This window comes from Zea mays, chromosome 2, assembly GCF_902167145.1.
Source record: "Zea mays cultivar B73 chromosome 2, Zm-B73-REFERENCE-NAM-5.0, whole genome shotgun sequence".
Lineage (NCBI taxonomy): Eukaryota > Viridiplantae > Streptophyta > Magnoliopsida > Poales > Poaceae > Zea > Zea mays.
The window spans coordinates 64445964-64457494 of record NC_050097.1 but is presented as its reverse complement, the minus strand read 5'-3'; the positions used below and the strand labels follow the sequence as shown (position 1 = coordinate 64457494).

The 11531-nt window shown below is 45.3% G+C and overlaps 1 protein-coding gene across 1 annotated transcript; it reads left to right on the top strand.

The window, feature by feature from the left end:
• Positions 1–418: 418 nt before the first annotated feature.
• On the top strand, positions 419–2774 carry LOC100192493 (uncharacterized). The gene is made up of 4 exons (NM_001348737.1): positions 419–467; positions 629–676; positions 813–894; positions 1674–2774. Exons 3-4 carry the CDS (start codon positions 813–815, stop codon positions 2456–2458), a joined length of 867 nt encoding a protein of 288 aa, NP_001335666.1. The 5' UTR covers positions 419–467; positions 629–676; the 3' UTR covers positions 2459–2774.
• Positions 2775–11531: the final 8757 nt, after the last annotated feature.

Genomic DNA, 11531 nt, shown 5'->3' with positions numbered 1-11531 from the left:
TCACCCTCATGTTTTTTGTACGAGCACCACTTATCAACAAGTCGTCTCCCGAACAACCAGAGGCGTAGACAGTGGGTGGTCCGGGTGGGCCACGGCATATCCTAAGCCGGCCCACCGGACCACCAGCCCACCAAAATTCATATAAAAAATACTGATATATATTATATTTGCATTCTAATATATACATTTATAGACTTAAATGTTAAATCTACCGTATTATATTTTGAACTATATACCAAATTATTATATATTATATTAAATTATTTATAAAAAATCTAATGGCATACCTCACGGAAAAATTCTAGCTACGCCACTGCGAACAACACGGGTCACACGAGGCTTAGCTCCGCTTCGTTTCCTTTCGTTTCGTTATATAACCTGCGCGCCCACCCTCCCCTTTGCTGCACATGCACTCCTCCTCTCTTGCCCACCAGCGACTCCCGTAGCTGGAACTCGCTCGTCAAAAGGTGAGCATAGATCCTTTCAGCTTTTCCTTTCACTGCTTCTAGCTGCTGCATTCGACGCACATGTTGACCAAAACATCCAGTTCTAGTTTCTCCACTATAGTTTGATATATATACATATGTATAGAAGGTGTAATAATCTATCACTCTTGCTCGTTACCCAGGAAAAGAAACACTTCGCTTCAGCTGGTTGACAGACGACTCAGAGCAAAGTAAGGGTGACTGAATAAAAAAACATAGTCTTTCCGTTGGAACGACGGCGGCAGAAGCTCTGCTGATGCTGCTGTAGTTTCTGTTCGTCAGTACACGCAACGCAAGTAGTACGTTTTTCACATGTTCGTTTTGCAGATGGGTATACTGGTGATTACGGTGGACCTAGACTGCTGTCGCTGCAGAGCCAAGATCACCAAGGTCCTGGACTGTCTCAAAGGTACATATTTATCAGCATGTACATAAAGATGGGAATACTTCCATGATGCGATTGTACATATAATCCAGCAATTCATTCGAAAAAACCAAAAGCGTATTTTACCCCCCACCCCAAGCACGAACAGTCCATGTTCGAAGAAACTGATATTGTCGAAGCTGTAGCGCAACGTGTCTTCGCAAAAAGGGAAAAATTAAAGAAAGACAAAACATTCGGGGTTCCCAATTTTTGCAGAGGAAAGTATGAACAATACTGACCAGGTTTGCAAGATTCTTCTGAAACCACGTCGACGAGCTTGTCTGGTTCAGCTTATTTTTAATCACATGCGGAAGAAGATGAATGCGGCACGAAGGAGTCGTTTAGGGTCTAGAAATGACAAATTGCTCCTACCACAACGACTCAACGGACTATGTGTTCATATTGATTCGGACGATTTTTACCAAAACGATTCTCATAGAGTTTGGGAGTTTAGTTGCCAGAAGCCGATTCCCCGATGGCCAGAATCCAATTTTAAGCCGAAACAAACACCCCGTCATCGGCCTGAATCGGAAAACATTTTAACCAACATCATCTAGGCTTCCTGTGATTAATTAAATAATCATAGTTAGACTATGTTCAGCAGTTCATAGTTAGACTGGATGTTTTGTACTGTAGACTACTCGTAGGAGTTTAAATATGGGTATTGGGATGGGTAAGACTGCAACTGCTAGCTTATAAGAGGCTGAATTCTAATATATTCTTGCAACAGTAATTATCTTTTTCTTTTTCAAAAATTGATGCAGAGGAGTTCTGCATCGAGAAAGTGGAGTTCGATGACAAGAAGGAGAAGAAGGTGGTGGTGGTGCGTGGGAAGTTCGACGCCGAGAAGCTCTGCAAGAAGGTGTGGTCCAAGGCCGGGAAAATCGTGAAGGGGATTGTCATCGCTGAGGTGTGGCCAATACCAGCCCCGCCCAAGGAGTGCAAGCCTGAGGCACCGAAATGTTGCGACTGTGAGAAGTGCAAGCCGAAGCCTAAGCCGGAGCCACCGAAATGTTGCGACTGTGAGAAGTGCAAGCCCAAGCCCAAGCCTGAGCCACCGAAATGTTGCCACTGTGAGAAGTGCAAGCCCAAGCCTGAGCCTCCCAAACCAGAGAAATGCTGCAGTGCCTGTTGTCACTGCAAGCCTAAGCCTGATCCCAAACCGCTGATATGTTGTGTCTGTTGCCACTGCAAGCCGGAGAAGAAGGAAGAGAAGAAGGAAGAAAAGAAGGACGAAAAGAAGCCGGCGCCGGCCAAAACGGAGTACAAGTTTGTGCCCTACCCGTACCCGCTGCCGAACCCCGCGATGTGCCCGAGCTGGCCGTGGCAGTGCCCGCCTCAGCAGCAGTGCCAGTGCTGCCAGAAGCCTCCGCCTCCGCCGCCCAAGTCGCCGCCGAAGCCGCCGCCGTGCACCTGTTCGAGCCACGCCGCCTGTGTCTGCGGCAAGACACCGCCGGCGGTCTGGCCACCGATGCCGCCGCCGGTCTGGCCGCCCCCGTGGGGCACCTGCAACGTCGTCACCGAGGAGAGCCCGTGCTCCGTCATGTGACGCTACGCGCTTGCTTTGTCATGTACTCGTCGCTGTTGGCCTGTTGCTGTGCTGCCATCGGTACTGGACCTCGGTGCTACTTGGGCCGGTGCCATTCTGTGTAGTGAAGGTACAGTGCATCGTCTGCAGATGTGCTTGCCTCCTACAGTCTCTTATACGAACGTGTCACGCCTTGTTTTATTGCAGTAATTATGTAGCTTCCAGCCATAATTTGCTACTCTGTATATGTGGTATAAGATGAATTTTCATAGCTCGGCTCCATGGAAATTCAAGAAATCTGTCACATCCGCATGGAAATTTAAGGACAAGTTAAAACATGGATATAAGCTAGTTGTTCCGTTGGCAGACCAGACCCAAAAGTTTAGATGGCTGTTGGTGTTTCGCGCTTGTGCCTGCAAGAATCTTTTACTCTTCTCCTCCTCCATCCTTGCATTCAACCTGTAAACAGTGCCGCCATGTGAGTCCTGGACCAACGAGCAAGTCAAACGAAGGAAGAAGATCGGCTAAGGCTATCCGCAGCGGTTCACCTTAAATTTCTTCCCCTATATCACTTTTTTACGTCACATCATCAATATTTTATCCCCTATTTTTTCATCTCCCGCAGCGGTTCCCTCTAAAATCTCTCCCTATACCCCACTACAACTATAAAATATCATTATACAACCCTATTTATCATTTATTACCATTTTTCTTTAACTATTAAATACGTGAACAGTGTTTAGAGTAGCCTGCGAACTTATGCTGGCTGTGGTGTACTGACGCTGCCTTCCCCCGCATAGGGAGCCTAGCAGAGGACGCCGCTGCGGCTATAGCGGGTGCCCTGTAGCCGCCATGCATGCTACAGGGCAAGGGGAGGGGGACTCGCACAGCAGGCGCTGTGGACAGTCTAAGGCCGGATCCAAACTGGCCACTACAGCCCACCGACGTGGCACCGGCGACCAGTTGTATCGCGTCGATACTATCGTCTGCGGCGGCGCCAACGATGGTCGGGACACGTGATATCGCTGGAGCTAGGGACAGCGCGCCAGGGCCGGTGTCGACTGTGTTATGTTAGGGCCATGTCACACTGTCAGTCAGGGTATTTTGACTGATTCGCTATATTTTGAATTTTATTTTTTAAAAAAAAAACTAAAACCTGGTTATAAATAGAAGAGGAGTGTTTGAACTCATTCACATAACTAACAACTTATAGTCCAAATTTCTCTACCACCTCTTCATAATCCTCTCACACTCGTTTCATTCAAATCAAGTGTTATTGTGATGTCTTTGTTCGGTTCGGACGTCGATGTAATCAAGAAGAGTTGTTCAGGTTGCTGCAATAAATATAATGAGGTAGGCGATAGAGCTTGCCTCCAAGTCTTCCATGTCAGGAGGTAACCAAGGTAATGTTAGAGATACATCGACTGTGATCGTGTATCCGCCCACAATCGATCGATACAAGACTACTGCAACGTCTCATACGTCTACCCGTCACTCTACTTTCATCAAAGACATTGCATGTGGAGGAGCTCTTCACATCTTGAAGAGGTTTTGTGAACACTCCCCGTACTTCACTCTTTGAACTGATGCACTCAACCACAGTGGTTTCTCTCCCACCAGAAGAGCACACCTACCCTAAACATGCTTGTGCATGGTAGCATTGTTGAGTCCATCGATGAGTACATCAAAATGGAGGAAAAGTTCTGCCTTAAAGTTTTTCGAACTATTTTGTAGTGGTGTTATTGCATGTTTTGAGGCAGAGTACAGTCGTCGTCCTACTATTGATGACCTTAGACGACTGTTAATTGAGGGGGAAGAAAGAATATTTATGGTATGATAGGGAGTAAAGATTGCATGCATCAGAAGGGAAAAGTTGTCCTATTGGATGGAGAGGATAATTCACAAGGAAGGACATTGGATCTCCGACCATCATGCTCGGAGTGGATGCATTGTACGACTTGTGGATCTAGCATGCTATTTTGGGGTGGTAGGATCGAATAACGACGTGAACATGCTCAATCAATAAGTGTTGCTTACTGATGTACTCAAGGGTGAAGCACCAAATGTGAATATCATGGCGAATGGTCATGAGTACAACCAGGGATACTACCTCGCTGATGGTATCTACCCTCGATGGCCGGTGTTCGTGAAGACCATTCCGCTCCCACAGACTTCGAAGATGTTTTCTATGTGCTAGGAGGGCACACAGAAGGATGTGGAAAGAACATTTGGGGTGATCAAGGCTTGATTTCTTATTCTTGACATCTCAATTCATTCTTTTTCCCACCAGATACTTAGTGTGATCATGCGTACATATATTATTGTGTACAATGTGGTCATTGAGGATGAGTATGGAGGATCATACGACGTGGACAACTACGAGACAGTCGAGTCCTCGCTTACAACACAAACAGTCACCCCCGAAGCACTGACGGCTTTGTAGTCATGCTTCAGCGTGAGGCCGCACTCTATACAAGCACGATGCAAGATCAGCTCTAAAATGGTTTAATGGATATCTGCACCAAAAGAAATAATTTTTTATAATTTTATCAGCTTGTAAACTAAGTAGTAACAGACGTCTCATTTATTACTGTACAAATTCGTCGTCTGTTCTATCGATCCGATGTTATACAACCATATTTACTTCTGTATTTATTAATAGAATATATTTATAGATACTTCATTGTATAATAGAGTCTCTTAATTGTCTCTTATGCTTTGAGAACTGTTTTGTTGTTTCTTCACTATATATATGCCATACGCTTGTCCACTAGTTCGTAGGCCGAGTCTCTTGACTGACGTGTTGAGCCTAGCTACCTCCCCATGATGTTGAGCCCTATCAAGACTCCGTCAGTGGACCTGAACGGAAGGACGAAAAATTGCCACGACCGATAGATGCATGAAAGCAACGGCCGATCATTGCATAATTTTCAATTTGGGTAATTTCTAACCTAGCTTTTCCTCGCTCCCCATATCGTCGCTTGCCGGATTGGTGTGATACCACGATGGGCACTGCACAGCCGAGGGATCGATCTACTAGGCCCTTCTTTGATGACGCTATTGTGAGAAGATCGAAAGAAGTTTTGATCATGGCATTGAAAAGCACCATGTCAGACCTTATTCGGTTATTCCTATTATCCATGGATTGGATGAGATTGGAAAATATTTATAAAAACTTTGACTTGCTTGTGATTTAAACCCACCCAATCCCACTCAATCCACATGGATTGAGAGCTAACCGAACAAGGCCTCAGAGAGCCCGGAGAGGTGAACGGGTATTCACTAGTGGAGTGGAACAAATATTATTAGGTTGGTCTCACGCGCTACTCTCTCCCGTCTATTTCCTAGCTTTTAATGCAATACATATGGAACAGTATCTTTCATCAAGAACTTGTAGATGGGTAATGTGATGGTTACCTAATAACGGTAAATCATACTCCCTCCGTTATTAAATATATGACGTCGTTGATTTTTTGAAAACTTTGACCATTCGTATTATTCAAAAATATAAAATTTCATGTCATGCTCAAACAACCTTAAGTGATAAAACAAATCATAACAAAATAAACGATAATTCACATTTTTTCTGAATAAGACGAGTAGGTAAAGTTTTAAAAAAAAATCAATGACTTCATATATTTAAGAACGGAGGTAGTATTTGTTTAAGTCCAAAGTAATCAGATACCACACTATGAACACTAGGAAGTGATATCGGCTTATTTAAACTTATTACCACTGGTATTCGAGTGTAAATCATTATCATTTACGTTAAATTTCGTGAATCAAACGACACCTTAATGTTACTCTCTCCTAGTAATATAGAAATTACTATTTTTTTGCAGGAAGGAACAGGAAAGCACAGATGCTCTAATCCCGCTGCGTAACTCTCGTTGGTGTGATATACATTACGCATAGTAGTTGTAGTAATCGACATATACATACAGAAATAGGTCTATGTGTGCAAGCAGCCACAGCATCAATCTCTGATCTTGTTTGGAGAGGTGCATTGCTTCTGAAATCGTTTTCGAGACGACATCAACATTTTACCGAATTAATGTGGATGTGCCACATGCGCACTCATCATTATTACTTCAATAAATATTAGGTTCCGTGCACGAATGTGTCAGTGTCTCCTTAACAACATTTTAATTTATTTAGTACTAAACAACGTTTTCATGAAGTACTTCACAGTAGGTACTAGCGAGGGCGAAATGGAAACAATGCGACAACGTCATGAAGACTGGTATTGATTCCAAGTCCAATCACCACATGCAGTACAACTGTACAAGTACTTCTAGGAAGCAGCGATTATCTTTGAATTTGTTTTTTTAATATATAGTTTTATTACAACCTCGTTATTTCGAACACACGAACATTTCCAGATTCCTACACGTATGACGTATATATATTAGTTAATCTGGACGAAAAAACTCATCAACTAGCCATCCCTCGATCTTGTACACAAAGCATTATTCTTCAAAATCATTTAAACCAGTTTTGATCAAGCTTAATTTCTGATATACTACAAGACAGCAACAAGTACGTTGAAAGTACACATTCCTTATAACTGGCACCTCAAACTAAAATGCGTGTAGTACTTGATTTTTTTTGCGTCTACCTTCGTGCTGACAAGTACCCAAACCCAACCACCACTTGCGTTATTAATAAATGACTTCTTGTGCCCTACATCACGAAACAGTGACAAGAACAAGACGTCTCGATATTTTTTTTGACATCTTTATTTAGGACTGGATAATCATTCCATATTTCTGAAGGAAAACATCGTCACAATGGCATCGTGTGGATGACTTGAAGGGACAGTCTTGACATTGCCAATGGAGAGACGTGAGCACTAGGCAGTCTAAGGACACTAATGTCAACTAGCCATTGGAGTGTTAGAGATAGCCTCTTGAAAATGTACTATGCATGTGAACACACTGGACTATCCGCTACCCGGTTTTTGTTTTTTCTAGGTGATAATGGAGAAATTTTGGAAATATTGCTAGTGGCTATCTCCTAATTCCTATGGTTAAGCTATAAATACTTCCCTTGAACACCAAAATAGGCAGCCGGACTGTCCGGTCCTATAGGCCAGACTGTCCGAGGTCCGAACGGTTCTCAGTGGCGGCGTGGACGGTTCGTGCGTACGCAGAATCAGTTATAGTTCCGGATTTCTAGCGAGATTTGTTAGCAAAACCTGTGGGATTAACTCGGTAACCGACTTGTAACGGGTCTGGACCTCCCCTTTATATGAATGAAGGGTTACGACCGAATGAAGCCCTTACAATTGATCCAATCAATTCTACTTATCATTTTTACCTTATGCATTAGGAGTAACCCTAGTTTAGCCTTCTTGTACCTCAAATCTTCACATCTGTTCAGCTCTACGTCGACTAGAGGCGTCTTGTGTGGCCTGCCGATCGCAAGACACACCCTAGGTTTTCTCTTCCTCGACGGGTCCCTCCAGGAGGCGAGATCTGGGTCTGTTGCCAAGAAGACAACCCTCTACACCATCGCTGACCATCCGGACGTACACACAGAAGGAACCGCTCCTGCGCCCAGATTGCGGACCGTCCAGCCCAGGACAACGGACTGTCCACTCCACATCTCCGTAGACAGCACCGTTCCTCTCCCGGTGTTCGGCGTCCAAATCGACGCCAACAACTTCCCAAGGGTTCTTCCTAGTGGCTTTTATTTGGCCATGACTTCACTACAGAGGAGTATGGAGCTCAAAGTGATAGCAATGTGAAGCTAAAGTAAGATATACAATGTTTAGAGACTTGTGTTGTCTTGAGAGGCGCACACATATATATGGAGAGTGATCTCACTGTCCGTAAGTGTGAGGTAGCCACGAGGATTGTAGTTCATGTGTCAGAGAGCTCAAAATTGTGTGTGATCTTCTAGTGATGGCATGAATCCCATCATGATGGTTGTCACACCTGAATCTAAGGAAAACCCAAATGTATCTCATATATATTTGTAAGGATCAAATTTCACACATATAATAACTTAATGTATAGAAACCAATGTCAAACTTTATTATATAAGTATAATGTCATTACAAAAGTAACTAAATAATAGAAAATAAATGATGATGATGACGTTCCCGCTAACGAGCCACAGATAGGTTGAGCAGAGCGATGATGGCCAAGGACTCATCAAACTCTTCGTAATAGTCTTTATTTCGTTGTCCTAGTGAAAGGGAATTAGGCTTACACCTATTTTTCCTAATTGATTTTGGTGGTTGAATTGCCCAACACAAATAATTGGACTAACTAGTTTGCCCTAGTGTATAGATTATACAGGTGTAAAAGGTTCACACTTAGCAAATAAAAAGATCAAGTATTGGATTCAACAAAGGAGCAAAGGGGCAACCGAAGGCACCTCTGGTCTGGGGGCACCGGACTGTCTGGTGCACCACCGGACAGTGTCCGGTGCACCAGAGGACTCCAACTCAAACTTGCCACCTTCGGGAATTTCTAGAGGCACTCCGCTATAATTCACCGGACTGTCCGGTGTACACCGGACAGTGTCCGGTGCTCCAAGGAAGAGCCGCCTCAGGAACTCGCCAGCCTCGGGAAAACGCAGCGGCTGCTCCGCTATAATTCACCGGACTGTCCGGTGTACACCGGACTGTCCGGTGAACCAGCAGAGCAACGGCTACTTCGCGCCAACGGTCACTTGCAGGCGCATTTAATGCGCGCCAGAAGCGCACAGAAGTCAGGCACACCCATACTGGCGCACCGGACATTGAATAGTACATGTCCGGTGTGCACCGGACATCCAGGCGGGCCCAGAAGTCCAACGGTCGGAATCCAACGGCATTGGTGACGTGGCTGGCGCACCGGACATGTCCGGTGTACACCGGACTGTCCGGTGCACCATACGGCAGTCAGCCCCACCAAACGACTAGTTTGGTGGTTGGGGCTATAAATACCCCAACCACCCCACCATTCATGGTATCCAAGTTTTCTAACTTCCAACCACTATACAAGAGCTAGCATTCATTGCAAAGCACACCAAAAGAGATCAAATCCTCTCCCAACTCCACACAAAGCCTTAGTGGCTAGAGAGAGTGATTTGTAGTGTTCATTTGAGCTCTTGCGCTTGGATCGCTTCTTTTCTTTGGCATTCTTTCTTGTGATCAAACACTCACTTGTAATTGAGGCAAGAGACACCAATTGTGTGGTGGTCCTTGCGGGAAGTTTAATTCCCAAGTGATTAGAGAAGAGAAGCTCACTCGGTCCGAGGGACCGTTTGAGAGAGGGAAGGGTTGAAAGAGACCCGGCCTTTGTGGCCTCCTCAACGGGGAGTAGGTTTGCGAGAACCGAACCTCGGTAAAACAAATCCGCGTGTCACACTCTTCATTTGCTTGCGATTTGTTTTCCACCCTCTCTCGCGGACTCGTTTTTATTTCTAACGCTAACACGGCTTGTAGTTGTGTTTATATTTGTAAATTTCAGTTTCGCCCTATTCACCCCCCCCTCTAGGCGATTATCAATTGGTATCAAAGGCCGGTGCTTCATTAGAGCCTAACCGCTCGAAGTAATGTCGGGAGATCACGCCAAGAAGGAGATGGAGACCGGCGAAAAGCCCACTACAAGCCACGGGAGCACTTCATCGGGAGAGTCCCGCACCAAGAGGAAGGAGAAGAAAGACTCCTCAAAAGGGAAGGAGAAAAAGAAGGACTCCTCCAAAGGGAAGGAGAAGAAATCTTCTTCTCACAAAGAGAAGAAGGAGAAATCCTCTTCCCACAAGCCGCAGCGGAGTGGGGACAAGAAAAAGAGGATGAGGAAAGTGGTCTACTACGAGACCGATTCTTCATCAACCTCCACCTCCGGCTCCGACGCGGCATCCGTCACTTCTAAGCGCCAAGAGCGCAAGAAGTATAGTAAGATTCCCCTACGCTACCCTCGCATTTCTAAACATACACCTTTACTTTCCGTCCCATTAGGCAAACCACCAACATTTGATGGTGAAGATTACGCTAGGTGGAGTGATTTAATGCGATTTCATCTAACCTCACTCCACAAAAGTATATGGGATGTTGTTGAGTTTGGTGCACAGGTACCATCCGTAGGAGATGAAAACTATGATGAGGATGAAGTAGCCCAAATCGAGCACTTCAACTCCCAAGCCACAACCATACTCCTCGCCTCTCTAAGTAGAGAAGAATATAACAAGGTGCAAGGGTTGAAGAATGCGAAGGAGATTTGGGATCTACTCAAGACCGCGCACGAGGGTGATGAACTCACCAAAATCACCAAGCGGGAAACGATCGAGGGGGAGCTCGGTCGCTTTCGTCTTCGCCAAGGGGAGGAGCCACAAGACATGTACAACCGGCTCAAAACCTTGGTGAACCAAGTGCGCAACCTCGAGAGCAAGAAATGGGATGACCACGAGGTGGTTAAGGTTATTCTTAGATCACTCATCTTCCTTAACCCCACTCAAGTTCAATTAATTCGTGGTTATCCTAGATATACACTAATGACCCCCGAGGAAGTTATCGGGAATTTTGTGAGCTTTGAATGTATGATCAAGGGCTCAAAGAAGATCAACGAGCTTGATGATCCCTCCACGTCCGAAGCACAACCGGTGGCTTTCAAGGCGACGGAGGAGAAGAAGGAGGAGTCTACACCAAGTAGACAACCAATCGACGCTTCAAAGCTCGACAACGAGGAGATGGCTTTGATCATCAAAAGCTTTCGCCAAATCCTCAAGCAACGGAAGGGGAAGGACTACAAATCCCGTTCCAAGAAGGTTTGCTACAAGTGTGGTAAGCCCGGTCACTTTATTGCTAAATGTCCATTATCAAGTGACAGTGACAGGGATAACGACAAGAAGGGCAAGAGGAGAGAAAAGAAGAGGTACCACAAGAAGAGGGGCGGCGATGCCCACGTGTGCCGTGAGTGGGACTCCAACGAGAGCTCCACCGACTCCTCCGACAACGAGGACGCCGCCAACATCGCCGTCACCAAGGGACTCCTCTTCCCCAACGTCAGCCACAAGTGCCTCATGGCAAAGGACGGCAAAAAGAAGAAGGTTAAATCTAAATCCTCCACTAGATATGAGTCCTCTAGTGATGATAATGCTA

Excerpts from the sequence above, each read along its gene's own strand:
- LOC100192493 (NM_001348737.1), top strand. The coding sequence starts at position 813 with ATGGGTATACTGGTGATTACGGTGGACCTAGACTGCTGTCGCTGCAGA. Across the intron at positions 895-1,673 it reads GGTCCTGGACTGTCTCAAAG|AGGAGTTCTGCATCGAGAAA; the intron begins GTACATATTTAT and ends AAATTGATGCAG.